An 18320-nucleotide genomic window follows, 5' to 3' on the forward strand; every position below is an offset into this window, starting at 1 on the left:
AAAAGATAACTCGGATGTGTTTTTTCAGAACCCAAATAAGATACATACTTCTATTTTTAAGCTCTCATATATGATGGCTGTGAGAATCTTGGTTGTTTTCTACATCGAGGCATACTCTATGCAGATCTAAAACTTTGGTTGCTCGCAATTTGTGACTTTGAAGCTGTTATTTCTCTGGAAAGGTACGCTTTCTGTTTTAGTCTTACTGAATTCATTTTTATAAAAGTTTAAGAAAATACTTAAATGAAAGAAAAATCTTTCTGTTCTCATCATTAATGGCCTTGTAAAATATGAGACAATTATGAAGTCATCCTAGAATTAGAATACTACTTCTAAAAATAAGATTACTTCTAAAATAAGAGCTGTTTTCAACATCTGTTTGCCTCAGATGCTTTTGCGAATTTTAGAGATTGAATGGATTTGAGAATAATTTAAATCCATGGATAACAAAATCAGTAAGTAATTAAAAACAGTTTGGGGATGCCCAGATTAGGACTTTTTGAAGTTAAGTTCATGGAAAACTGTCATCAAGTTTCAAAATAATGGCAAAATACTCTGCTTGATATATTGTTGGTATGTACAATGTATGACTCACTGGGAGGAAATCTTCCATCTAGAACTTCTGACTACATTTTGTTTAGTAAAGCAAAAGGAAAAAGCAAATACCATTAGAAAAGAGGTTCATGAAGAAACAGACTGAAAGTTACATACGCCAGTCAGAAAGCCAGGCTGTGAAAAACAGAATTTAATTAAATAATTACTCTTCTTTCCAAAGAAGCATTCATTAAAATGGAGGGTGTCAGAAAGAGTAGCAAATCATGCCAATTCTGTGCAACCAGCAGACTGCTGACTTAGCTTATTTAAGGTAAACTTTGACGTTGACTCAGGGAAGTCATGGAGCATGGCTCCATAATGGCCACAGTGGTTTTCTCTTGCATATTTTTGAGTCAGGAAGAGAAAGAAATGAGTACCAGCTGCAGAAAGCCAGGAAGTGGGCAGTAGGCAAAGGGTCAGGGTTTGCATGAAGTTGGGCTGCAAGCTGTGTAGGTTCCTCGTTCTGAAACGGAGGCATAGTGGGGCAAATGATTTCTAAGGTCATTTCTATATTGAAAATGGTTTGATTCTAGGAGAGAAAAACGTTTATATGATACAGAAAAGCAGCTGGGTTAATACTTATGTGGAGAGGATATTTAACCCTACGCCTCAAGAATATTGCTGTTTCTCACTTTTCCTCACCTTTCCTCATGGTGAATATAACATAGCCTAAGGCAAAAATTGAGTTGAGGAAAAAGAAGCTTGTAAATTCAAGATAAGTCAAGATTAAGTCAAGGAAGAGTGAAATATTGCTAAGAGTCTAGGAGACTTCAGGAATTCTGTTCCTAGCATAGACTCTACAAATGTTTATTCCTTATCAAGGATTTTATAAAGATGCTCATAATTTTTAATAGAAAGTAATTAACAAATGTACTTTGCTTTAGTAAAACATTGAAAAAAAACAAAACCCTGATATTTATTGATGTGTGTATTTCATTAGGTTCATTTATAATTTGAGAACATTTGGAATAATTAAAATGTCTAATAAGATTTTGTTTTCTCTTTTTTTTTTTTTAGAACTGTTACTATGGCTTATATAAATATTGGCCTCATATATCTACTATACCTAGATAACTACATAGAAGCCACTTGGTATTTTTCTGAGGCTATTAGACTTGACCCTTCATATATTCAAGGGTATATTTGTCGAGCGGAAGCCTATCATAAGGTACTTAAGTTTTGAGAATATGGGTTTTTAAAATCTTTAATTTTTAAAAGTTTGATTTTTAAAGATTTTAATTTCCTGAATGGTGAAAAAGATGTTACGGTTGAGGGTAAAAAACTGAAAAGCTAAACAGAACAAAAAAAAACAACTAGAATGTATGATATAATCATATTTATTTAAAACTATATAGTGGGTATATGTGATCATTCTTCAAAAATTAAAGATAATTTTAAAAAAACAGAAGGCTTTGCATTGTTATCTTTTTTTTTCTTTTACTTCTCTGTATCCCACTTGTTTTGATGATACTTAAGGAAAACATGTACATTAGGAGAGATTCCTGCAAAATTTCTGTATTGAAGTGTGGGCGGGGATAAATATCAGAAAGGAAGCAACCAGTATTATAATGAGCTAATATAATACTGTTTCTGTTCATCACTCAACAGTTGCATAAATTGAAAAAGGCAGTGAGAGAGTTATCTCGTGCTATCCACCTCCAGCCAGATGGGACCCAGTTATATATAATGAGGTATGAACATAGAAATGGAATTCTTCTTAGGATAACTTAGCATCTGAGCTAGATGTTGGAATCCTTAGGTCTCTCTTGATCCTTTGTTCTATATTTAATCTCCCAGAAATGGCCATCCCCAACCAGTCAGATATAGTTATTGCTTTTGTTAAGCTTTAAGATAATTTATGAGATAACCAGACCTTTCCTTTCGTTCTCTCCTTGCATCAAAACACAACTGTTTAGTGTTTAAGTTCTTTGAAGCCTCTCTCGATTACTAGTTAGATAGTTATCACAGATCTCATGAACGGTTGTTTGATTGTGTCCCGAGGTACCAAGTATAAAACTCAGATAATTCTGTGGGAAAAAAAATGACACACTGAGTTGTATTTCAAATGCAGTAGAGCTTGCTATAAAGGGACCCATTGCAAATTAATGAGTTATCACTACTAAACATATGTTATAATCACTAACATGGGAAATGGGCTTAACAGATGTGGGAAAATGCACTGGAACAATGCTTTCTGATAAGGGTTGGCTTTGTCTTTTAACTCTTGAGCCATATTTTATGTCCCTTGAACTGTGTTTATCTTTTATAATTTCTCAGCAACAGAATATAACATTTTAAATACTGATAAGTATAGAAAGATTTGAGTACTTTTCTTTCAGCTTCATGTTTCCTAAATTGTTTTCTCCTTGCATCTCCATGCTGGTTGGCCTATTTAGACATGCATAAAATGTTTATAACCTTTGCATTGTTTTCATCATATATATATATAAGTATAAATGAATGTATTATAGTTTAAAATTTTAAGTAACTGGGTATAAAAATCTTTTTTGAAAAAAATGATTAACTGCTCTGAATGAAAAAGCTATTATTTCTTACAGAGGACAGTATCTTCTTAAAATGAAATTTTATGATCTTGCAAAGTTCACTATTTATCAAATAGCAGAAATGAACAAAGGTAAATATAATTAAATAGAAAATTAAAATTATCTTAATTTAAAAAATACCTTTTAAATTTTTTATACTATTTGCAACAGCTATGTATAACATGAAGGACTCACTTGAAAGTCAAAGTTAGATTTTGAAACTTTAAAATTTCAGTTTCACATGTGTATAACCAGTTAGTAAAATGCTTCATAACATAGTAAATTTTGTGAGAGATTGTTATAAGAAATACCAGGCTGATACTTTTATTTTTTGTGTTTGTATTTGGGATGTCTTGTTGTTCATAGATAGTAAAGAGATTTTAGTATCATATTGCTTTATTAATTCATATTAGAAAGATAGACTATAGATTGCTCAACTTCCTTAAAATAATTATATTCTAAATCCTAGCTACTTGGCAAAGTTATTGATAAACTTTCCTTTATTTTTAGGTCTCATTGAATTGAGTCCTATACAGCAAGCCCTCATTTATTCATTTTGTGAGAACCATGACAAGGCCATGCAGGTCTTGGACGGAATCACTTTGAGTAGGCCTGATATCACCATGTGTGCTCTATTAGCAAAAGCTCAAATGAAGGCCAAGAGAAACAAGGTGAAAAGTCTTCTGTAACGTTTACTAAAACTATTAACGGAATTTTTATATTGTGCTTAGAATTACAGCTTACATTTTTTTTGCAAATTTAAATGATACCATTTATTTATTTATTCTGTTAATTAACATTTGGATTGTTTCCTTTTATTTATTTTTTCCTCTTAAGAGTAAGGATGTTATAAATATTCTTTTTCATGTCTTGTTAACATACTGGCATGGAGAGAATGTAAATGTTCTACTTTCGAGAAAATATAACATTGTTCCGTAGGGTGGTACCCATTTTTTCTCTCCCCTGTGGGGTATGAGTGTTCCTGTTGCTCTCCACCCTTTGTGATGGCTGGTGGTGTCAGACTTGACTTCTGTCAATTTGGTGGATAAAAACTAATGTCTCCTTGTGGTCTTAATGCACATTTTTCAGTTTGAACATCTTTTTATATGTTGATTGGCTGCTCATTTCCTGTTCTATCAACATCCTGTACACATTTTTTGTTTGTTTGTTCTGTTCTTATCGATTTCGGGCATTGAAAAACTAAGTGCTGTGTATTAATCCTTGCTTGGTTATATGTGTGCCATCTATCCTCTTGCAATTTGATGATGTCTTTTGATGAACAGAGATTCTTAATTTTAATGTAGTTGAACAACTCTCTTGTTTAAGAAGTCCTCCCTGTGCTAAGGTCATAAAGATATTTCCCCATATGTTCTTCTAAAAGTTTGAAAGTTTTGCTTTTTTCATTTAGAACCTTACTCTACCCTAAACTGATTTTTTTTGAGTGCAAGAGAGTGATACAATTTCAGTTTTCCCCATATGGATACTCGAATGTTCCAGGATCATTAATTACAGTGTACTCCTAACTCAAAGATCTGTAGTGGTACATCTATCATAACTTTTCATGTATGTGCAGATCTGATTTTGGGCTCCCTATTCTGTTCCTTTGGTCAATTTTTCTATCCCTGGCCTAATTATACAATGTCTTAATTACCATAGCTGTATTGTAAGTTTTGACACCTGATAGAGCAAGTCAGCACACTATATTCTTCTCCAGGAAATTCCTGGTTATTCTTAGGCTTTTATTCTTCCATATACATTTTAAAATTCAGCTTGTCAAGATTGATTAAAGACCCTGCTGGAATTTTTATTGAATTGTATTGAACCTCTAGACTATTTTAGAGAGAACCGACATCTCTGAGATGCCGAATTCCTGTTTTGGAATACTCTTCCATTTACACTCACCTCCCTGCCTTCCCCACGTAGCTCTGCCAGGAGCCTGAGGTCACCTTGGATTGCCCTCTTCTACCCAATCAATAGTCATTTTCTCTTGGTTCTTCTTTCTCAGTATCTCTCAAATCCACGTCCTTTCTCTGTTTCTATAGTCGTTATCCTAGTCCAGAACATATTTTTATTTTGTTTGAATTATAGAAAAGTCTTGCACTCTTCCAAGCTTTTATCCACAGAGCTGCCACAGTGTTGTGTTCAGAATGTAAGTATGCCTTAACCTGCAGCCCCTCCAGGGCTTCCTGAGGAGATTTTTTAGAACAGTGATGGAGAGAAAGGTGGGCATCAGCTAGAGGAGAAGCCGGAGAAAGTGAAGGTGTGTTCACTGTAACTTAAAACGGGAGGGAGGCATTATGGACTCACGGAGACGGTGAAGGGGCGGAGATCTGCAAGAGAAAAGAGGTAACAGGCTTCTCAGCTGGGGCGGAAGGAGCAGGTAGTCAAAGACCCAGCTTGAGGAGTTAGGTCTGAAAAGGAGGAGAAAGGAAACCAAAGACAGGAGGGAAAAGGTGCAAAGGGAAGAAGATAGAGACTCTGAAAAGTCAAAAGTATAGAATTTGAGACGGTGATGCATTTTTTTCTATGGCAAGTTCTCGTGCGAAGAGTGAGAATGGAAGAATGGATGTTGAAGTGGGCTGTAACCATGTGGCATAAACTTGGTGGGCACAAAGGACACTTAGCATGTCCAAGTTAAACCTCACTGTTTCTTTAGCAGTTTAATATAATTGAGAAAATGGGCTAAAGATTCATAAGTATTTGTATATCCGTATAGATACACTGAGTAGCTAGTTATGAAAAGGTGTTTCTGCCTGGAAAATTGACATTTTTTTTTCACTAATGAGTTTCAACCATTTTGATAGAATAGTTTAAATGAGTTATTTATTTATTTATTTATTTATTTATTCATTTTTATTGACGTATAGCCAGTTTACAATGTTGTGTTAATTTCTGGTGTGTGACATAGGGATTCAGTTATACATATGTATATTCCTTTTCATATTCTTTTTTGTTACAGGCTATTACAAGATACTGAATATAGTTCTCTGTGCTATACAGTACAACTTTGCTGTTTATCTATAAATGAGTAATTTTTTGATGTTACCTTATTTTCTAGTGTCAGTGGAACCCCCCCTTAAGAGCATAGGAGGACATAATAAAGTTTGATTAAAACTATCTCAGATATTGTCATTGGAGAACTTTTACAGCCTAATAGCCGTCCAGTATTCCCTTTAGGAGTATTGCTTGGAAACTGGTCATAAACTAGTCTATAAATTTCAGTCTGATTTAAGACTACAGGAAAATAGCCTTTAGAATTTAGAAATTATAGTTCCAAAAGTCCATGTGTGTAAGCCTGCTTAGTACCTACTTGCAGCACAGGCGCCCGGGGGGGTCTTGCTGTGATCAGATGCCCCACCTGGGTTCTCTTCTCAGTGTCTTTAGCTGGTTGGCGTGTCCTCGTGTGAAATGAGAGTAGAGCTGTGTGCTCAGGATTCATTTTAACACTTAAAGCTGTCATGTTAAATAAATATAAGAAAGAAATATTCCTTTCCCTCTCTCTTTAAAAAAAAATCACTATAGGAAGCCATGAGAATGTTCAAAAAGGCACTGGATATGTTTTCTCATTCTGAGAAAGGACCAAATGCCATAGAAGCTTCAGCAGACTGTCTATATCACTTGGGACTTTGTTACATGGAGGAAGGCAACTTACAAATGGTAATTTGTGCATTTAGGAGCATAGGTTATTTTTTATTTTAGAAATTGTTTACTTGCCTTCAGTTCCATTTCTGAAGTCTACTTAAACAGTGAGTGATTAGACCAAATCCTCTTACAAAGCTTGGCTTGCTAAAGTCAGTCTGATACTGCAGTACCTACTACATTGTTTCATTTATTCACATTTTTTTGATACTTGCTTGTCAACAATATTCTAAAGACTAATGTGTGTTTTCCACCAAAACAATAAATCTAACTGTAATAAATTATTCTAACAAAATAATTTCATCATATTAATATAAATGTACTTATTAAATTAAAAGTACTTTAAATTGAGTGCTTCAATGTAATGTAGAATGAATGGAAACTGATTAGGGTATTGTTTGATTTGTATTGTTTGATTTCTCTTAGTGACAACTGAACAATTCAAATCAGAATAAAACTGACTGTTTAGATGGCCAGACTCACTGAAAGCCAGTTGGTTCAATTATTATGTATTTATTCAGCATTTGGCTGTTTTACACAATTCTCCATTTCAGAATTGTCAATGATATGATAAATATGTAAATTGATATTTTCCAGTCACTACTTAGATTATATTACAGCTCCATACAAACACACACACACACACACACACACACACCATTCCAGTCCTTATATTCACAGTGTCTGAAACTTGCATCTTCATAACCTTAAAAAATAATTGCACTTCATTAGTTGTTCCATTAAGAAATTCCAAGAAATGTAAGATTAATTACAAATCTCTTTCATGTTTTTAGCCCTTTTTGACAACCAGAGGAAACCTCATTTTGCTTTACAATATTGGACAAATGCTTGGCGTTCCATTGTTTTGAAATTTCATAACTAGGTGTCTGTTGGCTTGCATGGAAAATAGATGTACTAATTGTGATTTCTTCGAAGAAACACAATGTAAAGAATAATGATTGGAAGTATACCTCCCAAAGTACTGTAACCCAACCACATGGATTATGTAGATGTTAGTCTGGGAATAAGGGAATCTGTATATTATGTTAATAAATCTGGCTTGTTCATAAATAGTTTTTTGGTCCATAAGATTCACTGGGAGAAATGTATTTTAAAATGGTGAAAAAATAGAATGAAAGCTGTTCAGCAATAACTACATACTGTAATTTATTTACATTTTAAATTAATATATTCTACTTACTAAGTAATTTGCTTTTTAACACTATGCTCTTCTAGGCAGTTGATTCCTTTACAAAAGCTGTGAATGCAAATCCTGATTTTGCAGAAGGCTTTTATCAACGTGGTCTTTGTAAAGTAAAACTCCACAAAGATAGCTCAATCCTGGATTTTAATCGTGCGATTACCCTCAATCCAAAACATTACCAGGTAATTAAATAAATAATTTCAGTGGTTTGGAAAGTGTGTTAAATTTGCTAAAATGATTAACTCTTTAAATGTTATTGTTATTAGTTAGCAACACTTATCACTTATGCCTACTTTTCAACTATTTTAAATTTGAATTTGGACTAAATATTACATGATTTTAGGGGAGTGCTATTAATTTTCTTATATACACAGTGGTAATATGGTTATGTAGGAGAATGTCTTCTTCACAGGAGACACATACTGGAAGACTTGGGATGAAGTTTTATGATGTCTACAATTTATTTTCAAATAGTTAAGAAAAAATAGATAAAACAGGTATTGCAAAATGTTAATAATGATTGAATCCAGGTGATAGTCAAATGGATGTTCGTTGTACTATTTCAGTTATTCTGTGTGTTTGAGATTTTTTAATAAAAAAGAGTAGGGAAAAAGTATGTATTTTAAGCCATCTTTAGGTGACATAGATTTGTTTAAACTGTCATACATTTTGGTAGAATTAATGCCTTTACTAAAATGTCTACTCCTGCTTTCCTCCTCTCTTTCTCTGAAAAGGCATATTTAAGCCGAGTAGCCTTCTATGGCTTGAAAGGTAGATACTCAAAAGCAATCTTGAATTGTAATGAAGCCATCAAAATTTACCCTCGGAGTGTGCATGCCTATATCTGCAGAGGAGTTCTGAAATACTACAACAAGGTAAGGCAAGCTCCTACCTTGTTCACTGCCATTTTAGAGTGGATAGATGTTCGGATGCCAAACAGGGACTCACTTCCCTTCTTTCTCTGTGAGAGGAGAACTGCCATGGTATGAAGGCAGAACTGTGTACAAGATAGCACACCTTGACAGTACATCGAAAGGGATTTTAATTCATAATTGTTCATAAAATAGTGGTATTTTTGACATTTACATTTAAATAACACTGATTATTTTTATTAAGATGATAGTATATATTGATTGTAGAGAATTTGGAAAATACAGAGAGGAATAAAGGAGAAGTTTAAAATCACTGATTGTCCCACCATCAAATGGCAATTCCTGGGAGCATTTTGATGTATTTGCATTTAGTCTTTTTTCCTAATAGTATATACTTTCCAAAATTGGGATTATGCTACTTATACAATTTGTGTAATGCCCTGCTTATTACATTTAATTTTTGATGATACAATTTTTAACGACTGCATAATATTCCACCATAGTTTATTTTTAACCACTTTTTGCTGGGCCTTTGGATTGTTTGAATTTTTTTTCTGTTTTTTTTATTGAGGTATAGTCAGTTTACAATGTTGTGTCAATTTCTGGTGTACAGCACAATGCTTCAGTCATACATGAATATACATATATTCATTTTCATATTCTTTTCACTATAAGTTACTACAAGATATTGAATATAATTCCCTGTGCTATACAGTATAAACTTGTTTATTGAAATTTTTTATTATTTTATTATTTTAAATAATACAGTTATACACACTGAAAATAAAATCATTGCTTGAGTTGATGATTGATTCCTAAAAAAATTACTGGGTCAAGGGGTGTGAGCAGCACCACTGATATCTGATACTTCATGGAATACTTTTTTTTCTCCTATGTTTCTTTTCTAACCTTTCTTTGTAGCTATTTCATATGAAATATTTTGCAAAGAATACCTTAAAGAAAAGGTAAGATCTTGCATTACCTGTTAATTCCATGAAAATTACTATGTACAGAAATGGATGATCTAAGATATCAGAGAAGCATCAAAGAGAAGCAAAAGAGAACGTGGGTAGAAAGCATGACGATTATGTGTTATGACAGTACTAGCGACAGAAGCAAGTTCTGGTGCATGTTTGCTGAATAAATATGGCTTGCTTCTCTTTTATCAATAAGACATTTAATTTTTTTCCTTCCTGTATAACAGCAGTGGCAATCAGATAGTCATCTAAATTAAAGTTGTTTATATATTGAATTTTATTTGAAGGTAAGAGAAACTATAATAACATTTCCTACCAAGGGATCTTCTTAATTAATTCTATGGAAGATTAGCTTGATTGTCTTAATTTCACAGATGATACACAGAATGGTTAAATGAGTATTCCCAAAACTCTAATAGAATCAAGAATTTGTTTTACAACTAAATTTCAGTCCATTATGAGTAACCCTTCTCACTTAATTATGTTTTCCTTTATAGACTTATAAACTAGCAATTACAGATTTAACTACAGCTATCAACATGAGCAAAACTAGTTATATAGCATTTTATAACAGAGCATTATGTTACACCAAGATAAGTGAACTTCGAATGGTAAGATGACCATCTTGGTAAATAACACTTTAAAGCATTTGTAAACATATTTAAAGCATGTGTATTTTCTTATTATTTCAGTTATAATTTTGAAAAATAATTGCTGTGGAAATACACAAAATTTGAGAAACCAAAGAACCATTTCAAAGAATATTTAATGTATTTGTGCTCCTCTGCAATGTCAAATGAAAAATTAATTTTACAATGCTTATATAAGCATTTAAAAGCTATATAAATTAAAATACATTACATAATTGACGTTTGAGAAAATGTTTCTACTGAGAAATTGTGTGCAGAATTTTAAAGCAGTGATCACTAGCAATATTGTTTACTTAAAAATCTCAACATTAGCTACAACAGTTTGTGGGGGTATTTTGTTTAATACTGCTCAGACCACAGATGCAGCAGGGAGTTGCATGAGTGATGGTTTCCATCTCTGGGGATCAGTGACCAGTATTGCCTGTACATTTTGAAGGCCCAACTGATGGCTACAGCAACTGCTTTCTTTTTTTTTCCCTTTATTTGCCCCGATACCTGTGCAAGCCCTCTTTTATATTTTTTAGTCTTAACCCTCTCCACTGTCCCCTTGTCCATTCGTCCTTTTCCAATCAGGATTCCTCACTAGAGGGCAGGTCTGTAATTTCTTTCCTTCCTTCCTTCCTTCCTTCCTTCCTTCCTTCCTTCCTTCCTTCCTTCCTTTTTTTGTATGGGGGATTGAGCCCAGAACCTCGTGATGCTAAGCATGTGCTCTACCACTGAGCTATACCCACCCCCTACCCGCCCCCCCCAAAGTCTGTAGTTTCTTAGTGTTCTGTCCCATCCTCTTGCTTCTCTATTTGGGGTCCACTTTTCTCCCCCTCCTTGTTTCTATCCACTTCCATAGTCAATGAAGCATTCTTCTGAAAGTCTACCTCATGTACCTGCTGTTTTGGACACACTGCCTCAATTTCTTTGAAACTTGGAAAATTAAATCTGTTTAAAACATTTAAAAGTTTAGTGATTTATTTGCTCTGGAAGGAAGAAGTTGAGAAACATTGTTTCTACCTATGAGGATGTAGACTTCCTGGTAACCAGATTATCAGGTTTCCTCCAAAGATGTTGACAAATGAATAACTAATTTTTTTTTAACACAGGCTGTTGTTACCATTCTAGGACCTAATTAAAGGATCATTTATCAGAGTAACCTGCACAGCAGGTATCTTTGACAACTCTCTCCCCACCCCCATTCCTGCCTTTTCTGGGTAACCCTGAATGGTAAACAATGGTCTAAGTGGGGGCAGGGAACCACCACTTTGTTATCTCTGATACGGAGCAGAGTCGGTGGCCTATGAATAAGGAAAAACAAAAAAATATGCAGATAGAGCCCTAACTAGAATAGGAACATATTGGCTATTTTAGATCTGCCAGGTACCCAATGCTTTTCATCCAATGGACTAATTTTACAGATGAGGAAGTGGAAGTAGGGAGAGGTTAGAAACACATCCAAGTTACACAGGGAATCGAGACCTGTATTGGTGTTCACAGGTTTGTTTGCTTCTGGTTAATAGTCATTAGGTGGCTTTGTAAAACCATCTGACCTCCAGCATGTGGACCGGATGCCATTTTACAGTGACACCTCTTCCCTTTTGACCCCCTCCACCTGTTTTGCAGCATTCCTGGCATCACTAGACTGAGGAAACCCAAGTAACTTTCTTCAGAAAACCCACTTAGGTATCCTCCCGAGATATGGTTCCATTAAAAACCAAGAAAAAGTGAATTCTGGTTCCTACCACCTTATATTAATAAAAATAGTAACAGTTACCACTCATTTAGGACTTATTGTGTGACAGGCACTGGGCTAAATGCTTTGCCAACACACAATCACAATATTTTAAAGTGGACTTTTACGACATCAATATTCCATTTTTGTGGAAGAGGAAACTGAAGCTTAGGGTTAAGTAACTTTCTTAAGGCTGAAAGGTTGACAATAATAGCAGAGGCATGACACAAAGCCTGCTCATTGTGACCTTTGTGAAATCTCATTTCCCAGCTGTTGTTTCCTCGTGTCACATAATCAGCTGCTCAGTGGATCTCTAAGGCACCTTGGTACATATACGGTTTTATAATCTGTGAGTCTGTGAAAGGAAAATTGCTAACATTCTAGTTTTGTTTTGTTTGTTTTACAAGAATTACAAATTATTTTTACAGTCCTGGTAATGTTTATTTATAGTTAATTGTACAATTCTTTCAGACACTTGAGTGCCCAATCATAAAACATTAGAGTAGAATCAATAAACAAATGGTAAAATACTATTTATTTGCATTTTCAGTTAGCATGTGCTACAGGCTTATATGATTTGGCCCTTTTCTGATGAAACCATATGGCTCTTTTGGACAAAATGTTCAGTAGGAAAATGAGTTAAGAGATTCAGCTCCAACACAAATGTGGTACAGAGCAGATGACCAGTAAAACCTTGTCATTCAGTGAATGTTTGGGAAAAAAAAAAAAGAAAGAGAGAACGGTCCTCTGACTTGATTCTCATCTTAGACGAGTATCTTTTTAAAAATAAAAGTATTGAAGTAATTTTCCAACAAGTGCTTGTTAATTTTATAATCTCTGTTTTCATTGCTTTATGATTTATTCATTTAACAAAAATTAATCAAACGCCAAGTATGTGCAGGCATGGTGCCAGTTACTGGCTTTACAGTGGTGAACAAAGTGGATTATCTCTGCCTCCATGATATTTAAGTTTCAGTGAGGAAAACAATAAAACACTAAAAAGAAATTAAATGTCAGAAGGTAACGAGTACTCTCAGCTTTAGTGTCAACGGACACTTAGTGAAACTGCTGTGTTGGGGAAGGGTGTTGCACACCCCCTTCAATCCACACACAATAAAAATGCTGAGGCCGTTTCACAAATAGCACGTGAAGTGCAAGCACAGTGCACAGCACTTGTCAGAAAGTAGCAACGTCCATAGTGTTTAGATAAAGGGACCCTTTAAACCTAACAGGGATAATGTTTGGCCATAAATTTTAAGTCACATTAAGGAACTAATTATGAGGTCCTAGCTTGGGTATAAACTCATTTGCCCATGGCCCATGCAGTAAGGCTCTAAAGAGTGGACTCTAGGTTGTAAGTGATGATTTTATTTTTAGGCATTAACAGATTATGGAATTGTGCTTCTTCTTGATGCTGGAGAAACTGTGACATTAAACACCCTCATTAATCGTGGACTAATCTACATAGAACTGGGGCAGTTCAGCTTTGCATTGGAGGTAAACCTTCCTGTTTATTTGTAAAAAGGAACCCATTTGATCTTGCATGTTCACTTCTGAAAACCAGTGAAAAAGTTTTTCTCGATATCAAGTGGCAATATTAATGAATAATAATTCAACTTGAGCAAGAATTGTGTTGAAATGCTTTGAATGAATAATGGAATCTTTGCAAAAAATGTGCACTTTCACTTTGTCTTTTATTACAGGTAAATGGCCAGTATGTTTAAAAAAAAAAAAAGTCTGAACTGATGAAATATCAAAATTATCATCTCCGTCAAAGGGAGTGTCTTAGCTATAGACCAAACTCAATTATTTGGCAGATAAAATGATTTATAAACCATTTACTTTGCTACTCAGTGCTCTTTCTCATTTGCAGTTTTCTTCATTCCACATTGAAAATATATCAAAATAAATTTGTTTGCTTCACAAAATAGCAGCTCAGACTAGGCTACCGGGAATAGGCTTTTGAGTTAGTGGGAACAGATACTCAGAACTGCAGTAGAAGACAAACACTGCAACATACAGAAAAGACACAGGTGGTTTCAGGTGTATCACTTTATAGAATAATTAAACAAAATTCACCGTTCTCATTTTTATAGTCTGTATTGTCTATTTTGAGTTAACTTTGGAATTGAGATTAAGAGAGACAGGCAAAAATTAAATAGCAACTTGAAGTTCACAGTGCAGTGATAGCAGCTTTGCTTCTTTGTCTCTCAGGAACCACAACAGAACACTGTGTAGCCAAGTGCTTCCTATTTTTTCACCTCCAGAGATAGCTTGTATTATTTTTCAAGTTCTGGAGTCATCTTCTGAGATTCTGTCTCACAGAATTACTTATCATTAAGGAAATGTCTGAGAAACCTTATGATAGGCAGTTTACACTATGGTGAAATGTAATTTCAACAGTTGAACTCCCTAAGATTTTGGTTTTGAGACGTACCAGTCGAAATTCGCTCAGGTCGGGGAAGCTAAAGAACTTTGTTTGGAGTAGGCAAAAAAAATCTATGGAACTCTGGGCAACAGTGTTGGGAGGAGAAATTGAGGAAAATGCGAGTTGGAAGCAAAAGACCTCGGCTGTTGGAGAATTAACTGCAGGGCCTGTGTTATCTACCTAGTAAATGTTTATTTTGTATTTACCAACAACATTAACTCTACTCATTCCATAGGTGCTACATACCAGGTTCTCCACAATGCCGCACAATTTATAACTGTAGCTTATAGATGAGGAAGCTGATATTCGAAAGAGGTTAAATAAACTCTTTTAGCTAGGAAGTACTGGGCAATATTTGAACTCAGGTCTCACTTGACTCCAAATCCCATGTTCTTTCGGACAAGGCAAGGCTCTGACACTGGCTTTTAAGATATGGAGACAAAAGATTTCCAGTCCTTGAGGAGCTCATGGTCTGATGGTGATCATTCTTGACCCCCCCCCCCTCACACCCTACATCTAAATCATGAGCAAGGCCAGTCAGCTCTACCACGAAAACATACTTTGAATTCAGTTGTTTCTCATTTTTGCCACTGCCCTCCTCCTCATTCAGGCCTCAGCCTTCTCTCCCTGGACGACTGCCGTAGCTTCCCCACTGGCCTCTCTGCTTCTGCTCTTGTCCCTCTGCCTGCTGTTCTCCACACAGCAGCTTATTCCTCTTCTCAGAACCCTCCAATGGCTTCCCATCACACTTAGGATAAAATCTAACTCTTGATTAGGCCGACGACGACCCTGCATGATATGACTGCTGCTCACTGATCTGACTTCCTTGTCCACAGTCTTCTTTTCTCCACTCAAGTTACTCCACTCTGGCCTTCTGCCATTCCTGGGAAATGCCAGGCTTTCTTCCTGCCTCAGGGTCCTCACGCAAGCTATTCCCTGTGCATAGAACACTCTTCCCATCTATCTGCGTATGTCCTCCTTTCATTTCAGGTTTCTGCTCAAATGTGACTTCCTCAAGTCAGAAAGAGTGTGCATTAATTAAAATGGAATATTGAAAAATTTAAACAATCCAAAATAATTTTGGAAAAAGAAAAGAAAGGAACAGAAAACAGAGGAGATCAGCAGAAAACAAATAAAATGGCAGACCCAAATCCAGCCTCATCAGTAGTTACGTTGAGTGGAAATGGTCAACATGCCAATTAAAATAATGAGAGTGTTGAAATGGAATCTTTAAAAAGTGTCAACACTTTCTCGCTGGCTGCGAGACACACACTTTACCTATAGTGATGTAGATAAGTAAAAATAAAAAGGCTAGAAAAATACGCCATGCACACACTACGGGCTTGCCTTGGAGATACTGCAATACATGACTCACACAAATTTTGGGGTTTCCCACTGTATATAAAAGTTGTGTTTACATGATGCTACAGCCTGTAAGTTTGTAAGAACATTATGTGTAACAATGTACATATCTTAATGAAAAAGAATTTATTGATAAAAAATGCTAACCATCATCTGAGCATTAAGTCACAACCTTTTTACAACAGTAAAATCAAAGATCACTGATGATCGCAGATTACCATAACAAATACAATAATAATGAAAAAGTTTGAAATATTGCAAGAATCATCAAAAGGTGACACAGAGACATGAACTGAGCAAATGCTATTGGGAAAAATGGTGTCCACAGACTTGCTTGAGGCAGGCTTGCCATAAACCTTCAATTTGTAAAACACACAGTATCTGTGAAGCACGAGAAAACAAGATATGCCTGTAATTAAAAGCCAAAAAAGTTTTCTTTGTGTAAATTTAGAAATTAATTTGAAAAATTAAAAAAAGAGATGGTGGCTGAGGAAGACCAATGAAGGAATATACGACTGAATAATAGGAGGACTCAATGGAGAACCGAGAGAGAGCAGAGTCTTCAAACATATGCAGGGAAAATTTTTATTGGGAATAATTAACTAGCAGAGAGGTAGTGGGATGAGAGATGAAAACATACTAGTTAATTGATAGTTGTGTGATCTTCATAAGAACACCTTGATCCTTTAGACCAGCATTGTTTAGGAAGCCAATGGTTAAACTTGTTGAATTGAGAATATTTGTTTATTTCTTTGTCCTCTTGAAAACCAAGAAAACATAAAAGAATAAAAAAGCTATAATTCCACAAAGTTAAAGATAGCGGAGAAGAGATGCTTAGACACCACAAACTACCTTTCCAGATTTTAGTGCCTCAAAGTTAAATATGAGTGGGTGATCAAAGATCCTACACTTACTTGACAGAAGAAAAGTAGAGAGTTAAAAAACACATTGTCACAGGTATAATATAGGGATGGTGGGAGAAGAGGAGGTGTATGGAGTGATGGAGTAAGATAGCTAAATTCTATCCTATGTTGAAGTTAAACATGATACGATACTCACATTATTTAGACATTTGAAGGTAAATAGCGAAGAAATAACAGCAAGATGTAAAAATGATTGACTGTGGAGAGTGGAACTCAGAGGTAAGGAGAAGTGTAAGCATTGTGAGTAGTGTTTTGGTTAGGTTATATTTGATTAGACAATACATTTTTTCTTTTCTTCCAAATAATTCCATTTGGTATCAAAATTACGCTTCAGGAATCTAAGCGGGGAGTCCATATTCTCAGGCTGCTCCGCAGACTAATACCCTCCCCTCCTGCAGGGCCGCGGAGCGCTCAGTTTGACCCGCTGCTCCCGCTTCCACCCCCAGTATTAGCCCCAGACTTACTCTACCCCATAAAACAGCCAGCCTCCTCTCCCTCCTACCGGCAAGGAAGGTTTGTGGAAGGGGTGGGGGGAGGAGATGGGAGGAGAAAGAGGCTGTCGTTATGGTTGGGTCCTCTCTAGCTGGGCAGAAACCAGAACTCTGACACTTGTCCTTCAAGGCTGTCAAGGGCCCTCATCCCAGCCTCAGGGAAATGGGAAGGGAGTCTGGAAGGATTTCCTTTTGTCACTCCAGGGGAGGTGCAAGTACTCTCCACAGTCTAGCGTGGTCAAGGGAGCTCCCTACGAGAACTGCCCAAGAAGATTCCTGCTGAAGCTGTCTTCTGGGAAAAAGCAGCGCTGTTTTCGTCCCTTCATAGGTCTGGAACTCTTACTTTTGGAAGGTTCCTTCCCACATTATGGCAAACATTGAATTCAGTCTGTATCTCATATCTCATACACACACACACACCTCATTGCAGTTGACATGATCCTTTGATATGTAGCTGTTTATTTAAATATTTTATTAATTTCAGTTTAGTGATGTTCTTACTTTGCTTCAGGATTCAGTTGTTTTTATAGGGCTTTGAAAAGCTTTTGAGCTTCAGACCCTGGTGCCTAATAGAGGACCATGTTCGGGGGCCACAGTGGCAGGGATCTCTGGCCGACTTAGCACTTTTAATTCCCTTACACAGCCTCTTCCCCAGTGCCATTCAGGTCCATCCCAGCTGACTTCCCCGACTTCAGATCTTGCAGTCAGAGTTTCCATTGCTCCCTCTCAGGAGGCCTCTAGGGTCCCTGGACCAAATGATACTTAACTTTTCTCCTGAAGTGTGGATTGCAAAGGTAGGAGCAGCCTTAGAGGATCCACACGAAAGGCTCGGTTATGCCCTTTCCCTGGGCCTGGGTGCCTGCTTGTCCTATAGTCACATAACGTCAAAGATTCTCTGCAGGTCAGTTTCTGTCTCT

The 18320-nt window shown here is 35.8% G+C and overlaps 1 protein-coding gene across 5 annotated transcripts in view; it reads left to right on the forward strand.

The window, feature by feature from the left end:
• TTC6 (tetratricopeptide repeat domain 6) overlaps window positions 1-18320 on the forward strand; it is a 163567-nt gene that overhangs the window by 129273 nt on the left and 15974 nt on the right. For all 5 annotated transcript variants that reach the window (XM_072962965.1, XM_072962964.1, XM_072962962.1 and 2 more), the window contains exons 17-26: window positions 62-182; window positions 1612-1762; window positions 2203-2285; window positions 3153-3229; window positions 3648-3808; window positions 6660-6794; window positions 8013-8162; window positions 8715-8855; window positions 10327-10440; window positions 13577-13696. In XM_072962965.1, the coding sequence (XP_072819066.1) occupies window positions 62-182; window positions 1612-1762; window positions 2203-2285; window positions 3153-3229; window positions 3648-3808; window positions 6660-6794; window positions 8013-8162; window positions 8715-8855; window positions 10327-10440; window positions 13577-13696 (1253 nt within the window). The remainder of the gene's footprint in view (window positions 1-61; window positions 183-1611; window positions 1763-2202; window positions 2286-3152; window positions 3230-3647; window positions 3809-6659; window positions 6795-8012; window positions 8163-8714; window positions 8856-10326; window positions 10441-13576; window positions 13697-18320) is intronic.

The sequence above is a fragment of the Vicugna pacos genome, chromosome 6 (assembly GCF_048564905.1).
Source record: "Vicugna pacos chromosome 6, VicPac4, whole genome shotgun sequence".
Taxonomy (NCBI): domain Eukaryota; kingdom Metazoa; phylum Chordata; class Mammalia; order Artiodactyla; family Camelidae; genus Vicugna; species Vicugna pacos.